Below are 18,910 nucleotides of genomic sequence, written 5' to 3' on the forward strand. Positions count from 1 at the left end.
ATAACTACCACAGCTTCCAAAAGCCAGGTTGTAATATGGAAATCTGTGTTACACAAAATTTCAGTGACCAAATGCTCCTCGGGCTTCTGGAGGCATTTCAGAGGTGGCTCCGTGGGTCTGCTCCCTGTCCTGCAGCTTTTGTCTGCAGTTCGCTTGTCTTTGCACTGCGAATTTGTGACTTCCTTAGTTTAGGCAGGCATGCCAGCTTGTGCCACTTCAAAACACATAGCATTTACAGCCAGGAGGGGACTGCCCTACCCCAAGCCACACAGAGTTCTTGCTCTTCATGGAAACACCCACCCACCTGGGACTGCTTCCCGCTGGCCTTGGTGCCCCACAGACACACAAATGGTGGATTTCAGGGTTTACAGTGATCTTGTTTGTGGCCCACTGCCCACATTCTTGCAGACTCGTCCCTGAAGCTGCACCTTCACCACCATCCTGTGGCCTGGCAGGGATTCAGCGAGGCCCTAGAGCCCTCAGCATTCATCTATATTTCTCTTTGGGCTTCGGGATTTTCTCTTTTTAGAATTATGTTTTATGCTGTTCTTCCTTCCTTCCTTCTTCTGTGAGGGCACAGTTCAAGTTTCAGTCATCTAGCTGGGCACCATCTAGTTCTTCTAGTCTCGAAGTCCACCATGTCCTAGGGCCAATTACTTCCAAATGCCCTACAGCACTCTGCGTAGGACTTGATAGCTATAGTCAGCAAATATGAACAGGAAGGAAAAATACTTGTTTGCTCCATATTCTTTCCCTTTTATGTGGTTTCTCTTTTTTAAATTTTTTTCTTAGATAGATTTATTTCTCCCAGAAGCATTGAGATTTGCTTTAAAAATCTTCATCATTCAAAAAACATTCCCCATTTAACCTCACAGCCCTTGCATTAAAAGTTAGACATCTTTTTTTTTAATACTGTTTTTTTTTTTTTAATTGTGCTTTAGGTGCACTTTTTTTTTTTTTAATTGTGCTTTAGGTGCACGTTCACAGAGCAGAGCTTGTTTTATATTCAATATTTCATGTACATTTAGTTTCATTCCTCATTCACCATCCCCAACCCCAACCCCAACCTACTCTCCGCCCTCTCCCTGCCCAGTAACTACACCCTCCGTGCCCCTCACAGTATTACCCTCCTGTGTGTCCTGCATTTCCACCTTGTGAATGTTACCCCTCTGATGCCCCATGGTCAACTGCTCCAAGGGATGCATCACCCTGTGTCAAGTGGTCTGCGTGTACATCTTGTTTACTATTGGCTGAGAGCCAGCCCCTGGGAGTGAGTTTTATTCCAGGCCCAAAATGTATCCCACGGCCATAGTTTAATGGGGGTCTCACCAGACTCCACCAGTAATTCTGGTCATTATTGTGTTTTGGGGAGCTCTGGTACCTTAGTGCCTTAAGGCACTTGACTGCTAACCAGAAGTTTGGTGGTTCAAACCCATCAGCCAATCCTTGGAAGGAAGGTTGGACAATCTTCTTCCATAGTTATACCACCTTGGAAACCCAAGGAGGGGTTGCTATGAGTTCAGTCCAACTCAACGGCACATAACAACAACATTGTGTTTTTGGATTTTGTTCCACGTTTTTCCTCCCATTCTATCCAGGATCTCCAACTTTGATCTTTTCCTGAGTGGTTGGCATTGGTAGCCAGGCACCATCTAGTTCTTCTGGTCTTGAAGTCCATCATGTCCTAGAGCTCATCATTTCTAAATGCCCTTGGTTTTTTGCACTCTTCTTCACTTCGATCAATAGGAGACCACCAGCTGCATCCTAGATGCCTGTCCAAAAGCCTTTAAGTAGTACTGCTTAAGTAGTCACTACTCACCAATGTAGGATGAGGAACAAGATTTTTATGTATTTTGTTGTGCCAATTGAGTCTGGTGTCCCCCAGTACTATGGTCCTGGTCAGTAGATCTGTTGGATCTCTCTCCCACAGTGTCTGGCTATCTGTGAGGGATTACTCTATGTCTGTCTTCTGTTGTTTCTGTAAGGATTGTGGGTATTTTGTATCACTGGTATCTGTGCAAGATTAGCCTCCACTGAATCTATCTTTGGTCTAGAGTATAATCCTGTTCACTGACCCCCATCTGATCTTCTCAGATGTTTATGTGTTTATCTGTAGCCTGGTATTTGGTGTTAATGGTAATGCAGTATTGTGGGTAAACTGGTTGGCATTAGCGCCTGTCATCTACATCTTATGTGCACAATTTGGTGTCCTCCCTTTTCCTAATGTTACCATGGTGGTCACAGACTCTTTCTATACTACTCCTCCCCTTACCTACATCAGCATGTGACCCCAACTAGCTCGAAATGAATCCCTCCCCTTATGTCCCCACCCCAATAATGTACAGAGTAAGTTCCCTTTCTTAAGCAAACCCTTCTTTGTCTTTTTATAGTAATGGGCTCATACAGTATTTTTCCTTCTGCAATTGACTCATTTCACTCAGCCTAATGTCCTCCAGGCTCATCCATGTTGTGAGATGATTCATCTATCCTTCACTGTTCTTTAATGTAGCATAGTATTCCATTTTGTGAATGTACTATAATTTGGTTATCCATTCATCTGTTGATAGGCATTTAGGTTGTTTCCATCTCTTTGCTATAGTGAATTGTGCTGCAGTGAACATAGATGTGGATATGTCTGTTCGTGCCCTGCCTTTCACCTCTTTAGGATATATTCCTAGTAATGGAATTGCTGGGTCAAATGGTATTTCTGTTTTTGTTTTTTTAAGGAAACACCATACTGTTTGCCACAATGGTTGTACCATTTTACAATCCCACCAACAGTGCACAAGAGTTCAATCTCTCCACAACCTCTCCAGCTTTTGTTATTTTCTGTCCTGTTGAACTTTGCTATTGTTGCTGAGGTGAGATGATATCTTATCGTTGTTTTGATTTGCATCTCTCTAATGACTAAAGATCGCAAACAATTCCTCATGTGTTTGTTGTCCACCACCGTATCATCTTTAGTGAAGTGTCTGTTGAAGTTTTTTGCCCATTTTTGAGTTGGGTTAAATATGTCATAGTCAAATATTTTCTCCCAATCTGTAGTTCTCTTTTTACCCTTTTGATGAAGTCTTTTGATGTGCATAAGAATTTAATCTTTAAAAGGTCATCTAGCTTCTTTTCTACCTTCTGTGCATTATTGGTTATGTTTAATAGTCTATTTATGCCATAAATAAGGGCTCCTAGATTTGCCTCTCTTTTATCTTTGATAAATTTTATAGTTTTGGGTTTTACATTTAAGTCTTTGATCCAGCTTGAGTTTGTTTTAGTGTATGGGGTGAGGTATGGATCATTTCATTTTTCTGCAGCTGGATATCCAGTTTTGCCAGCACCATTTGTTAAAGAAGCTATCTCTTCCCCATTTAATAGGTTTTGGACTTTGTCAAAGATCAGCTGTCCATAGATGGAGTGGTCTGTATCAACTTTCTATTCTGTCCCATTGGTCTATCTGTCTATCATTGTACCAATACCATGCTGTTTTTACTACTGTGGCTGTGTAGTAGGTTTTAAGATCTGGGAGTGTGAGACCTCCCACTTTGTTCTTCTTCAGAAATGCTCTGCTTATCTGAGGTCTCTTACCTTTCCATATGAAGCTAGTAACTGGTTTTTCCATGTCCTTAAAAAATTTTGTTTGCATCTGGATTGGGATTGCATTAAATGTGTAGATTGCTTTAGGTAGTATTGACATTTTCACAGTATTCAGTCTACCTATCCATGAACAGGGCAAGGTCTTCCATTTATGTAGATCCCTTGTTTTCTCCTGTAGTAGTGTTTTATAGTTTTCTTTGTATATGTCTTTTGTGTCTCTGGTAAGATTTATTCCTAGATATTTTATCTTTTTAGTAGCTATTGTAAATGGCATTGTTTCCCTTATTTCTTTTTCAGAGGTCTATTTGTTGGTGTAGAAGAATCCAACTGATTTTTGTATGTTGTCCTTGTATCCTGCCACTTTGCCAAACCTCTCTATTAATTCCAGTAGTTTTTTTTGTTGAGTCTCTTGGGTTTTCTATGTACATAATCATATCATCCGCAAATAGAGATAGTTTTACTTCCTCTTTGCCAATTTCTAAGCCTTTTATTTCCCTTTCTTGCCTTATTGCTCTGGCCAAGACTTCCAATACAGTGTTAAACAGAAGTGGTGATAGAGGGCATCCCTGTCTGGTTCCTGTTCATAAGGGAAACACCTTCAGGCTTTCTCCATTAATAATGATGTTGGCCATTGGTTTTGCATATATGCTCTTTAGTATGTTGAGGAATTTTCCTTCTATCCCTATTTTGCTGACAGTTCTGAACAAGATGGGTGTTGGATTTTATCAAATACCTTTTCTGCATCAATTGATATAATCATATGGTTCTTCTTTTTTGTTTTGTTTATGTGATGGATTACATTGATTGTTTACCTGATGTTGAACCACCCTTGCAAACCTGATACGAATCCCACTTGATCAATATGCATTATTTTTTTATATATCTTGTGGGATTCTGTTGGCTAGGATTTTGTTGAAGATTTTTGTATCTATGTTCATGAGGGATATTGGTCTGTAGTTTTCCTTTTTAGTGGTGTCTTTTCCTGGTTTTGGTATTAGTGTTATGCTTGCTTCATAAAATGAATTTTGGAGTATTCCATCTTTTTCTATGTTCTGGAATAGCTTGAGTAGTACAGGTGTCAGTGCTTCCCTGAATATTTGGTAAAATTCTCCAGTGAAGCCATCAGGGCCAGGACTTTTCTTTGTGGGGAGTTTTTTTTTTTTTAATGACCTGTTTAAGTTTTTCTTTTGTTATGGGTCTGTTTGAGTATTCTGTCTCTGATTGGGATAGTTTAGGTAGGTCTTGTGATTCTAGAAACTTGTCCATCTCTGCTAGGTTCTCAAATCTGTTGGAGTACAGTTTTTCATAATATTCTGTCAGTATCTTTTTTATTTCATTTGGTTCTGTGGTGATGATATCCTTTTTCTTTACTGGTCTTGTAATTTGCATAATTCTCTTTCTTTTCTTTTGTTAGATTTGCCAGTGGTTTGTCAATTTTGTTAATCTTTTTGAAGAACCAGCTTTTTGTTTTGTTGATTTTCTCTATTATTTTTTTGTTTTCTGTTTTATATATTTCTGCTCTGATCTTTATTATTTCCTTACTTCTAGACACTGTAGGGTTCTTTTGTTCTTTTCCTAATTGTTGGAGTTTTTGAGTTAGAGTGTTGATTTTGTTTCTTTCCTCTTTTTTGATGTTTGCATTTATTGCTATAAACTGACCTCTGAGTACTGCTTTTGCTATGTCCCATAGGTTTTAGTATGATGTATCTTCATTGTCATATGTTTCTAGGAATTTTTTTATTTCACTTTTTATTTCTTCTGTTACCCAGTAGTTTCTGAGCAGTGTTTTGTTCAACTTCCACGTTTGATGGTTTTTCCTTGATCTTCCTATTATTAATTTCTAATTTTATAGCATTGTGGCCTGAGAAGATGCTTTGTAGTATTTCAATGTTTCTGAATTTATTGAGGCTTGTCTTATGTCCTAACAAATGATCTATTCTGAAGAAGGATCCATGTGCACTGGAGAAGAATGTGAATTGTGTCTTTGTTGGGTGGAATGCTCTGTATATGTCTATGAGGTTGAGTTGGTTGATTGTGTTGTTGAGTTCTTCTGTATCCTTATTGAGTTTTTTCTAGTTGATCTGTCCCTCCTTGAAAGTGGTGTGTTAAGGTCTCCTACTACTGTTGTAGAGTTGTCTATTGTCCCTTTTAATTCAATTAATATTTGCTTCATGTATTTTGGAGCACTTTCATTGAGTGCATAGATGTTTATTATCATAATGTCTTCTTTGTCATTTCAGCATCACACAGTGTCCTTCTTTGTCTCTTATGTTGTTTTTCACCTTTAAGTCTGTTTTATCAGAAATTAATACTTCCACTCCTGCTCTTTTTTGTTTACCTTTGGCTTGGTATATTTTTTCCCACCCCTTAACTCTTAATTTGTTTTTATCTTTGTGTCTAAGGTGGGTCTCTTGTGGGCAGCATATCAATGGGTCTTCTTTTCTTATCCACTCTGCCATTCTCTTTCTCTTGATTAGTGCATTTAGTCCATTCACATTGAGTATAATTAGTGATAGGTATGAATTGATTGCTGTCATTGTATTGTGTTTTTTTTGTCATGTTGTTGGAGTTTCCTTGGTCCATATACTTTTCTGTGCTGAGTTCATTTTGTTGTCAAGTGTTTCCTCTCTTTTCTTCTTTATTGTTGGTTTTGTGCTTATTAAACCCATATATTTTCCTTCCTTCTAGATTTGCTTAAGGGGATTGTTAATTTTCTCTGTGGTTACCTTAGAGTGAATTCTTTTATTTATTTATTTTATTGTGATTTGGGTGAAAGTTTACAGAGCAAATTCACTTTACATACAGCAGTCCACATACACCCCACCTCACGACATTGACCACAATCCACCCCAATGCAACAGCTCCCCTCCCACTTCCCCCCGAAAGCCACCTTCTCCCTGCGTCCATCCCTCCATGCATTCCTGCCTCCGAGCTGTCTCCCTGTGCATAAACAACTTTTCTTTCTCCCATGATTGTTCTCTCCTAGGAGTGTATTCACCTCAGGTAAATGTTCAACTCATATGCCTGTCCTTTGCTTGGCCAGAAGCCACAGGTGCGGGTTCAATTCCAGACCTGAAGGGCAGCCAGGGGCCATAGTCTCAGTGGTTCCACCAGGCTCTATCAGACCAGCAAACCTGGTCCTCTCACCCCCTTTTTTTCCCAAATGATTTTGAGTTTTTTTCCACATTGTTCTCCCTCTCTATCCAGGATCTCCTACATAGATCCCCCTCTGAGTGGTTGACAGTGGTAGCCAGGCACCATCCAGTTCTTCTGGCCTCATAGTCACACAGGCTGTGAATTTCATGGTTTACTAGTCACTAGGACTAATTGTTTCATGCATCTTTGGTTTTCTTCATTGTCCCTTGCTCTGGATGAGGAGAGACCCACCACTGCATCTAGATGGCTGTTTGCAAGCTTTTAAGATCCCAGTCACTACTTGCCAAAGTAGGAGGTAGAACAATGTTTTGTGTACTATGTTACGCCAATTGAGCTTGATGTCCCCTGTGACTATGGTCCTGAGCCCACAGCTTCAACCGCTTGCTCCCTCTAAGTTGCTGGCTGGGACCAAGAAGTGACTACAACCTTGTCCTTTGTCAGCTCTACTATACCCCTGAGAATTCTTACAGAACATACAAATATACTTGTAGAACCACTGTCTGCCAACCCTGTACATGGTCTTGGGTACACTCCCTGCTGCATAGACATACCTACTAGTTCAGCCTGTCCACCCATCTATCCACCCGTATATCCATGATTTTGCCCTCATATTTGATGGACAATTTGGCTGGATATAGGATTCTTGGTTGGAATTTCTTTTCCTTCAGTGTTTTATATATGCCATCCCATTGCCTTCTTGCCTGCATAGTTTCTGCTGAGTAATCAGAGCTCAGCCTAACTGTTTGATTATTATAAGTAATATTTCTTTTGTCCCAGGCAGCTCTCAAGATTCTTTCTTTCTCTTTGGTTTTGGAGAGTTTGATTATGATATGCCTCGGTGTTTTTCTCTTGGGATCTATCCTGTATGGGGTTCTTTGAGCTTCTTGGACAAGTATCTTTTTCTTCCCACATGATAGGGGGAAGTTTTCTGTTAGTAGATCTTCCACAATTTTCTCAGTGTTTTTTCCCGCCTCTTCTTGTTCTGGAATTTTGACGAGGCATATGTTGTTTCTTTTCATGTCATCCTATATAACTCTTGAGTTCTCTTCATTTCTCTTAAATCTTTGTTCTGATTTTTCTTCACACAGGCTGGTGTTCAGGATTTGTCTTCTAGTTGGGAAATGCAGTTTTCAGCCAGTTCTAGCCTATTCTTTTGTGCTTCCATTGTGTTGTGCAATTCTGTAATTTTGGTGTTCATCTTCTGGATATCTAACTGCTGTTTTTTTATGAATTCTGATTGTGTATTAATCTTGTTATTTTGTTCTTGAATGGTTTTCCTGAGTTCTTTCAGGGTACTTGTCTGTGTTCTCCTTGCTTCTGTTTGAGGTTTCCTTAAGTTCTTGTACAGTTCTATAAACATACCTTCTAAATTCCTTCTCGGACAATTCTATTGCCTCCTCTTCTTCCATGTTTAATAACACTTTTGTTTGGGATTTTACTTCTGTTGTCTTATCCTGTTTTTTTGTTTTTTTGTTTTTCCTTTGATTTGAGGTTGTCTGTTGTTTGCTAGAAATTCTGAATTTGTCTTAACTGTTAGTTTTATATTGATTTGTTTTGTCTTGGTTTTATGATTTAATATTTTGAAAAGGTGGAGCTGGTGTATTTTATTATTTATTTATTTTGGTTATTAATTCAGGTGTGCTGGGTTGCTCTGCAGTTTTCTTTGTGATGATGGAATCATTGTGTGGAAGTGGATGCAGGTCTCTGTTTGTTGTAAAGGGAGTTTAGGATTTGAGCCAGCAGGTGTTATCTTGGCTTATGTGGTTTTTCTATTGGATGAAGCAGGGGAGAGGTTGAGAAAGGAAGAAAAGAGAGAAAAAATTATTTTGCTTCAAAAATCTTCAACTGTCAACATTCCCCATTTAACCTCACAGCCCTTGTATTAAAAGTTATACATCTTTGATAGAGTGTATCAGAAGAATTACCTTCTCCCATCATCATGTGGGTTGTAATAACAGGCATTTTCATATTCTGTTCTAATTTTTTGGTGCTGCTCAGTGAATTTTCTCACTGGTCTCATCATCTCTCAGTGTTAATGGGGCAGTACCATTTGGAAGCTCTTTGAATGAAAGAAAGCATGTAATAAATTTCCTTCCTGGCTTCTGAGAATAAAAAATGGTAGAGAGGGGGAAAATTTGGGCTGTTGTTTGTTTTATTCTAAGACATGAAACAATGGATTAGTCCATAGCAGGAAGAATCAGAGAAGGGAGTTGAGAAGAACGAGTTGACAATATTTTTCTTCCAGATCTGAGTGACATGTTCATTGTTTCCGCCTCCTTATGTTTGGGAAAAAAATCTCTTTCATGGAATACACTGATAATATATTAGAGGAAGGAGCTCTGGTGGCACAGTGCCTAAAGCATGTGACTGCTAACCCGAAGGCTGGCAGTTCAAACCCCCAGCCACTCCATGGAAGGAAGACTGGGCAATCTAGTTCCATAGAGATACTGCCTCGGAAACCCAAGGAGGGGTCGCTATGAGTCAGAATCGACTCAGTGGCAGTGAGTTTGGGTTTTTTTCTTTTTTTGGGGGGGGTTTGTATTAGAGGAAGGAAGTTGATAAGAGTTCCTTCTGTCTTGTAGTAAGGGGCTGACAGTTTTGTGGTCTGAGTCCAGCACACGCGAATGATGATCACTAGACCAACAAAGGAACTCAAAGGGAGAATAATGACTTGGACTGACAGTGGGAGGAGAGGAGGGGCAAGAAGACTAAGCAGGTAAAGTAGTTGAGCAAGTGGTTTTGTTGCAGGCAGTCCTTCTCTAGAACAGTGACCCCAGCGGCAAACTTAAAACTGGCTATGGAATGCTTCAAACATAAGGAAGCACAGAATGGTGTAATGAATCCCTCGTATTCATCAACCAAGCTTCAGTTACCAACACATGGCTAGTCTTGTTTCATCTATACTCCTAGCTATTCCTTTTCTCAGGTATTATAAAGCAAATCCCAGATATGTTTTATTACTAGGAAAAAATTTCAGGCAGGATTTAAAGCCAAATTATCTTTGCTAGTCAGTATTTTGTGAAATGTTCCTTTAAATACAATGTAAAGAGGAATTTTATTTACTGTCACAATAGTAGACCACACCAAAATAAAGTTAAAAAAAAAATAGATGGGCTCTCAAAAATTCTATAGAAGAATCATGATCAAAAGAGAAAATGAAGAATGGAATTTCAAATTTTCACAGAATCCAGACTTTCTTTGAACCATGGAGGCTAGATGAACCCCTGAAACTGTTGTCCTGAGATAAATCTTTAAACCTTAAACAAGAAATATCCTGACGACTTCTTTAAACCAAACAGTAGGTTAGCTTTACTAGTAAAGATGTCTGCCTTGAGCATTGTGCTCTGTTAAGATCTATCTATATGGGATCCAACTGACAGCAGCAACTCAGAAAATGAAATAGGAAAGTAGGGGTCAGTGGATTGAAGTTAATGGAGGAGGAAGTCAGGAAAAGGAGGGTGAGAATGGTTGCACAAGTTGGAAGAATATAATCAGTGTCTCTGAGTTGTACATGTAGAAATTGTTAAGTGGTGTATATTCTGCTGTGTATATTCTCAGCTACAATACATAAACTATTTAAAATAAAAAAAGATTTGTTCCCAAACCAATAAAAGGAGACAATAAAAAATTAGATCTCCTTAACTAATACCTGTAAGACAATGAAAATAAAATTTGTGGGTTTAAAAAAAAAAAAACAAACTAAAAGTAGGTAGGTTCTGATTTTGTCTTCTATCCTTGCCCTTCTTAACATGCATGATGGAGAACTGACTCTTATCTACAAGCAGGTGGGTGACAGACTCATCACCTGTTCCTTCTAAGGTTGACCTGAGTTTTTAAAATTGTGACATTTGTTCAGAAACAGACTGTAATTATGAGTAGACTCTTCTATATTGCTGAATGCCTTCCTCATCAGTCATTTAACAATTCTTGTATATAGATTATATAATTCTGCTTTATATATTAATTGTATGTTAAATTATAAAATTGTATAAAGCTTGTCACAGTATCTGTAAAAGCTAGAAACTAAGAGGGCTTAGGAGATCACAGGGTTATGCTATGCAACCCAATTTACTGTATTGGTTACTGTGCTCAATTGTGAGAACACTGGCTCTCTGATCATAAACATTTCTGAAAAAGAATCTCAGGACAGAGAGCCTAAGAGTCTGTGTTTGACACGCTCCCCACGTGATTATTCTGTAGACCACAGTTAGAGGTCTCATTGTTCTTTTAAAGTGCATCACTGACATTACACCTGTTGGTTTGTTCTCTTGCCACTCCTTGTTAGTACTGCAGCTCGGCTCCTTAGCCGCTCCCGTTCCTCAGGAATACACAGTGTATTGATCGGTGGGTTTACCCCGTCTGAGCAGCAGAGCACCAAATGTGTGTGAGTGGAGTCGAGGAAGGGACACTCAGAGGCTTGTTTGTAGTTTGCAAAAGCTCCACAGGTGATTTGATACAGATTTAATTGTGTAACTTAACAAGGAAGTTTGTGTATGGTTTTGATAAAGCTTTTTATCCAGTATTTACACCAAATCAGAAGAATTGCTTTTCAAATACACATTGTTAATGAATTAAGCAGTTACAGTTAGATTTTAACATCCCATGTGCTTTCTCATAGGTGTCATCTCTAAGAAATGAAAAGCGAGGCTCGTCATATCTTATCTCTGCCCCAGAAGGTTCCGTGGAGTTTGTTGACCAGCACTCTCAGGGCACAGGAGCGTATTACATGGAAACCTACTTAAAGAAGAAGCGAGTGTACTGAGTGAGCTCTCTCCTTGTAACCTCATAGGTCCCTTGCAGTACCTCTGCTGTTCATCGCTGCCTTAACTTCATTCAAACTAGCCATATCCTTTAAATACGGGTTTATCATTTCCCAGAAGGATCTGTGTTGTGCAGCAGGCAGAATTGCCAAATGAAAAATAAGTAGCAATAAGAAGAAACATCCATTGAGAACATCTTCCACTAGAATTAGATGCATCTTAAGGTGATATTAACTTATAGTCCATTGGAGAAATTAACAATGTTTCAATATTCTTCGTTTTCAGACTGGGAATAATTTTGACACCATATATAAAAGTTTGAAGCAATAAATGGGAAACGGCGTTGTTTCCTGAGCCTTAGAAGAATGAGTTTCTTATAAGCCAGTGTGCATTTCAATTTGCTCTCCCTAGAAGTAATCTCGTTTATAGATTTTTTTAGAATTTTTCCTACAAAAGTGCAAGTACCAAATAAAGTGACGGTGATGTCATAAAGATGCTCAATGTGCAAACTAAATTATCATCCACACACCAGCCATGCAATATAAAACCCAAACATAGACTGATAGTGATGTCCAAGCATACACCACTTAACACTTAACTGTGTTGATTTATAATGTAGCAGGAGTGCTGATGGCACAGTGGTGAAAGCTCTTGGCTGCAAAACAAAAAGGTTGGCAGTTCAAACCCACCAGCCTCTCTGCAGGAGACGTGTGGTAGTCTGTTTCCTAAAGATTTTCAGCCTTGGAAAGCCTACCAGGCAGTTCTACTCTGTCCTATTGGGTCATTATGAATTGGAATTGACTTGACAGCGGTGGGTTTGGTTTGATTTTGATTATTTAGCATATATACCTTTTGTGGATTTAAAAAAAAAAAACAACACAGGTATTTTAAGAAGAAAAGTAGCTTTGTGATCTAAAACAGGGGTTGGCATACTGTGCCCCATAGGCTAGATTCATCCACCATCTTTTTGCACTGCCATTGAGATAAGAATGATGTTTACATTTTCAAATGGTTGGGGGATAAAAGAATGTTAATTTATGACACACAAAAATTATATATGAAATTCAAATTTTAGTGTCCATAAATAAGGTTTTATTGGAACTCAGCCGCACTCATTCAAATACATACCGTCTGGGGCTACTTTTGTGCTACAGAATCGAGTCATTGCAACAGAGATCACATGGCCTGTGAAGGCCACAATACTGTTTGTTCCTTTAGAGAAAAAGTTTGTGACCCCTCAGCTAATAGCACTAATTCTGTATTCCTTTTATTTCACCTGAAGACAGACCCTTAACCTTTGCGACAGACTTGTAAGTGGCAAGAACTGCAGGTTTCTTGTGCCTTGTTGCACCTTTTAGACTAGCAATGATCTAGACACTAGCACAGGGCCTAGTTTGATTATCAGATGCCCTATTTCCACAATAAAGGAAAGCAGTCAATACTGCCCTTTCTGAAAGAGTCTTAAAGAGCAACAGTATTTGTAACCATTTTGAGCTAGTAAGTTATACCTCACTCTGTGCTTTGTCTCATTCTTTTGTAATGTGGGTTAGGCTGAAAAATTATCAACTATTTAACCCAGTTTGTATCTGAGAGAATTGTCTGTTCTGATTGCATATGAATTTTGACATCACCATTTTCTGAAGACCTTGGTATTAAATGCATGAGAAACCTTTTGCCATCTAGAAATTTCTAAGTTTGTTTATTATGAGTCTGTAATTGATGATGTGGAGTTTTGGGTCTCAGTGATCCAAGTCTTTCTGAAATCAGAGCATTATACACATCTCGTCATTTGGAGGACTTACTGTTTTGCCTATGATATAAAGTATCGGTCCTGTTTGAATAATGAAGTATAGAATTGATACATATGTTGTATGCTTTGTAAAGAATTTTGCTTGGTCTAATTTATTGTATTACTAATTTCTGTTGGAAAATGACACCTAGAAAATTAAAATAATTTCTAAGAAGTATGCTACCTACAAATAACTGATCATGATCAGGCATCACTCAATTCTACAGCAGATGATAAATGGATTCTCTGTGTTCTGCACCTTTCCTTCCCATTTTCCTGTTGGAGTTAGCCTCTTCAGTGCTTAACCACACCTCCACTGTAATGAAAACAGAAAAAAGGCAAGATGATAGACTTTGAATCAGAGCTATAAAATGAAATCAAGAAGAAGAGACTGAAAGAACTGAGTGGAAGAATTTTTGGATTACAGCACATGTGGATTTGCTCTCCCCACTGGCCTGTGCCCTGTTAGCGTTGGAGAGAACAAAAGTGCAAACCAAGTGTTGTTAGTAGTAAGGACCACTACCAACCCCCAAAAGCCTATCTGTTATTTTTCTATGTAAGCGAACTGTTTGAAATGCTTTGAAAATGAAAATATTAAAAGACATATGCATGTAAAGTCTTTAGTATATTTATTTGTATAAAGAGTAATAAACAAAGTGCATATAGAGTGGCCACAGGTTTGACATAAACAGAGACCTTGATGATGTGGGGTTATCAAACAAGTTTAAATGGCAAGTTTATCATTACCATTGAATCAATTCTGAACACTTTTTCAGGGTAATGATACTGAACAAATGCTAGACAGCATTAACAAAAAATTTTCAGACTCATGGTCATACAGATCTTTATGGTTCACACTGCATCAGAGACTGTTTTTGATTACCCAGCTACCTCCATGCAAAGTGAAAATTGTTTACTGGATCCTGAACTTCACAGTGCCTCTAGCTGAACCTTTCAAGTTTTGTGTCATAGGGTGATGGTCAAAATAGTGATCGACTCTCGTAGATGGAAGGTAAGTTTCAAAACACTCTAAGAACAGTGCAAGGTATGTGGTATATATTCTGACTGGTTGCATACAGCATCCAACACCAACACTGGAATAGCTTGCCCCGAAGTGGTAGAGTTGTAAAAGGATAAACATGGACATTTCTTTAAAGCATGTATAATAGCATCCAGGTTCTTGGAATCAATCCTGATTAAAGGTATACTGCTTAGGAAAGCACTGGCACAGGCTTAGGTCTTAAGAATTAACATCATGCAGCAAAGTATCTATTCCACAGCTGTCCCCTTGTGTACAAAGAGTTTTCTCAAAAATGGGTACCGCGGGTCACCCAAGAGGACAGGAGCTAAGCCACTGGAGAAACAATTCGAAGTTTAAGTCCTACTGGTGACAGGAATACACTCATCTTTGTATAGAAACAATAATATGCTAACTGGTTTCTAGTATTTCAAGAATGCTTGTCTATCACTTTATAGATACTGAAATTTGACGGCATGTTAGAGTATGGCTATGTCTGTCAATCTTTATCTTTGATTTATGTGCCAGAAAAACATTTCAGATCAACTGGCACCTGGGAAAAAGCAACCCTTTTGACACATTATTTTGGTCAACTCAATTTTGTTTTGAAAAAGCCCGTCTGGGTAGATAATTGTAGGTGACAGTAAACTAGCCACACAAAATGGTGATATATTCCTTCCGAAAGGAGGAGTGCTTAAGTGTTTTCTAATATCTTGGTTGTCACTGTCTGTCACTAAGTTACTAGTGCCAAAATCAAAGAAGTCTTTACACATAGTAAGCACCACAGTGTGCCTTATTTATACATGGATATACACTCAGGTATTTGTTGAGCTTTTAGACTGAACAAAAACTTTGTACATTAGAAAAATTTGTCTTTAGAATAGCTTGGGTAATTGTTGGGGAGAAGAGAGAAGTTGATAATGAAATTTAAATGTTATTCATGCTTCTTATTTTAAAAGTGCTTCAAATCCTTCAATAAGGTTCTGAAAGGTTGTCCGATTAGATGGTTGGAATTCCCAGCATTTTCTCATAAGTTGATAAACCTGTAAAATTGAAAAAAAAAGTCACAACAGTAAAAGTGTTATTGGGTGTGGGAGCTTTCTCTAAATTATTGAACTTCAAGGGTGAGAAAACAATTTTAGAAATGTAAACAAATTTTCTTTAATAATAAGCTGACTAGGAAATAAGAATATTTGAATAATTTAAAATACAGAAAAAGTTACACAGCTATGTTGTTGTTGCTAGGTGCTGTTGAGTTGGCTCCAATTCACAGCGACCCGATGTACAACAGAACAAAACGCTGCCTAGTCCTGTGCCTCACAATCCCTGCCATGCCTGAGCCCACTGCTGCCAGCAACTATGTCAATCCATCTCATTGAGGGTCTCCCTCTTTTTCACTGACCCTCTACCACCAAGCATGATGTCCTTCTCCAGGGACTAGTCCGTCCTACCTGATACACAACTACAGTTTATAAATAATATTTTAACAGTTAAGAAGCTCAAGGGCTAATTAACCTGTAGAAAGATCCAGGTCGTTACTGTAAACCAGTAAGAGTACAGTTAAATCTCAATTTAGACCCTAAATTTCCAAACTGGTGTCATCCTTTGACTTACACTATTCAGTACATTTTAAATAGTCGAGAGTTTGGTCTTAAAGGCTCAATTCACTTTAGTAGTATATGTGCTACCAAAGCAAGCACTGAATTCACTTATGCGTACCAAAAAACTGATGTGATAAAAGCTATAAATAAATGGATACTTTACACATAAAAATGCAGTTATATCTATTTATCATAAGACTGCATCCAAAATATGCTCCTTAGAGAAAACAAGTTAATAAAAACTGAAGTGAGCATAACATATGGCTACTGTCTGCCCATAAGATGATTTCTTAACTATATTATCTGTAATTCTGCTTGAGAATACTATTTTAAAGGAATTTTCTGCCCCAGTTCCCATTCCCACTCCCTCTCCCCTTACTGGATAGCTCAAGTTGTGAAAACATAATAAAAACAGTTTTATTACAGTGAAGTAGCCCATAAATACCTCATCTGGGCAGTTAGTTGGGCAAGGCAAACGTTTTCCTTCTTTTAATGTATTCACAAGTCTTGTTACTGTCATCTGGCCATGAGTTGGGCCTATCATTTTCAGGAACAACTAAATAAAATAAAACAAAATGTTTTATCTTGTGCATATTTATATAAAAACTAAATAACCAAATAGATGAAAGTGAAATCGCTAATGATAACAGGAAATTAGAGTTAACAATAAAAATGCTTTTCTCTTTAGTAACTTGAAATGAAAGTCCAAAATCCTTACTCTAGCTTTCAATTAGCAGTTAAGGAACTTCTCAGACTCTACCTCCCACTACTTTCTGAGGAGCCTGTTCCTATGAAAATAACCATGTCTGGGAATAAACTAAAGCAGTTCTGGTGGCATAGTGCCTAAGGCACTTGACTAACTAGAAGGTTGGTGGTTCGAGCCCACCAGCAACTCTGCAGAAGGAAGACTGGGAAATCTACTTCCATAAAGATTTACCACTTTAGAGAGCCAATGGGGTCACTATGAGTCGGCATCGACTCAGTGGCAGTGGGATTGGTTTTTTTTTTTTTTTTTTTTTGGTTTGGGAATAAACTACACACAGGCTAGCCCTCTACCCAGCATCACCTCACTTAACTCATGAACTCTCACATGAACCTGGTCTTCTCATGCAGGTAAGGCCCTTTTAAGTCAGAACTTTGAGTTATTTGTGAAATCAAGACAAGAAAGCCACAAACAACTGTCCAGCAATAAACCAAATTAAGTGAAAAAGTGACTCTCCCAATCTATCATAACACATAACATATAACATAACACATAACATCCTATCTTAACACATGGATTGTATTCACTTGAAAACACCACTTAGAAAGCAGAGGAAGGATGGATATGTTTGAATCGGGTGCTAGATTCCAGAGGAGAGACAAGCAGGACTTACCGCCATGGGACTGGAGTCGGAATCACAGTAAGTGAGCAGCTCATGCAGAGTCACCCCAAAGGACCAGACATCAGAGGCGATGTAAAATTTACACTGAATTAAACATTCTGGAGCATACCTGAAAGAAAGCAGAATATGAAACTACTCCTAGGAAGGATATTCCGACAGACTATTAGAGAGTCACTCAGAAAAGTCATCTCTTTAGTTCTTAGGATTTAATATTCAAGCCATCTAAGTGTATTATATGTTAATCATTTCCATGCTACTGCGGTGTACATCTGACACAGGACCATATTCTTTACAGCCTCTCAGTAGTATATGTGTGTGCCCCAATAATAAGCAGCCTCAACTCTGAGCCAAGGCCATGCTCTTCATTTCACTGGGCACATGCTCATTGTGGAGGAGGAGGTCGCAGGAAGACAACCCCCAGGTTAGAGTTGCCTGCAAGCTCATAATGACTCAGCAGAGCAACCTCACTGCCAAATCCTCTTCCTATGTTACCTATTTTGGCAAATGATACCCAGTTGCCCAAGCCAGAAACCTAGGTGTCTCCGTATCCAACCTACTTGCTTTTCTTTAACCCCACGGTCACCATCCTAAACACTATCACAGGTTTCACCATCACTGGCTCTGTCCTGGGTTGCTGAAACAGCTGAGTCTGACTGCCTGGTTCCACTCTTGCTCCCCTCCATTTTACGCTGATCTGTTGGTAACAAAAAGCCCCATCTTTTCACCTCCAGTGGCATACCCATGCTCTTGGGATGAAGTCCCATCTCCACTCCTGAGCACAGCTATAGTCTCTCTGTTAGCTGCCCCGAGAATGTCCCACCTCAGGACCCAGCAACACTCAGCTGACTTCCGTTCCTGTGATTCGCACTGCTCTTACCTCATTCTTGTTATCTGTCCTTCCAACCATCTTAACATACTCCTGTGAATCTTTCAGGTTTTACCCAGAAAACCAAGCCTAACTCTTTTATGCTTATCACACATGAGTGGCTGTCTTGCTCACTGAATTCTAAACTCAGACTTGCTTACTATTATATCCCCAGTAGCTGGCACAAAGTAGAGCCTCGATTAGGTATTTGTCTAACCAATGAAGGTGTAGGCTCCAAAGATGGGTGAGAACTATGTGTGAGTCTATGCGGGCTACAGCTAAGGGCTGCTGATCACTTTTACAGGGGGGTGGGATGGAGACTTAGGCAGCAGAATTCTGCCCTGGATGGTGCTCCAGGCTGAGAGGTGGCAGCACTCAGGGCATGGCTGTCCCACCAGATGGCTCTGGTGCTTCCTGAGAAGATTGCCAACTTTCCCATGGGTTTTGCTCTACTTTGCCCAAGATCTCTCTGTATCTGCTCAATGTCTACTTTTATCACCTTGTACCTACCCCCTCCTTCTACCTGCCTTCCAGGCCTCCATCTGCATGGGATGTGCTCTAGAGAAGGAACTGGGCCTATTCTACTGTTAAAAGTTTTAGGAACTGTGTCAGACGGATGGCTTCACCTGGGAGCTGACCTGGTGATCAGATTCCTCCCATTCTTTGGAAGATGGTATTGTATGAAGCACAGGCATTTCTGTATGGGCTGCTTGTAGTGAGACATCTTAAAAGGTGTTTTTTTTTTTTT

The 18,910-nt window shown here is 39.1% G+C and overlaps 2 protein-coding genes across 2 annotated transcripts in view; one reads left to right on the top strand and one right to left on the bottom strand.

Moving 5' to 3' along the window:
• The window catches only part of RAVER2 (ribonucleoprotein, PTB binding 2), a gene marked incomplete at its 5' end in the record, with an annotated part of 112,334 nt that extends 100,828 nt beyond the window's left edge, over nt 1-11,506 (top strand). Inside the window, one exon of the mRNA XM_042783343.1 lies at nt 11,363-11,506. Within this exon, the coding sequence (XP_042639277.1) occupies nt 11,363-11,506 (144 nt within the window). The remainder of the gene's footprint in view (nt 1-11,362) is intronic.
• A 3,752-nt stretch (nt 11,507-15,258) lies between these two features.
• JAK1 (Janus kinase 1) overlaps nt 15,259-18,910 on the bottom strand; it is a 78,380-nt gene continuing 74,728 nt past the window's right edge. Inside the window, exons 21-23 of the mRNA XM_042783346.1 lie at nt 17,289-17,406; nt 16,358-16,468; nt 15,259-15,354 (exon numbers count right to left, since the gene is read on the bottom strand). Of these exons, the coding sequence (XP_042639280.1) occupies nt 15,259-15,354; nt 16,358-16,468; nt 17,289-17,406 (325 nt within the window). The remainder of the gene's footprint in view (nt 15,355-16,357; nt 16,469-17,288; nt 17,407-18,910) is intronic.

Source organism: Orycteropus afer, unplaced genomic scaffold, assembly GCF_000298275.1.
Source record: "Orycteropus afer afer isolate SDZICR_OR568_19922 unplaced genomic scaffold, OryAfe1.0 scaffold00016, whole genome shotgun sequence".
NCBI classification, from domain to species: Eukaryota; Metazoa; Chordata; class Mammalia; order Tubulidentata; family Orycteropodidae; genus Orycteropus; species Orycteropus afer.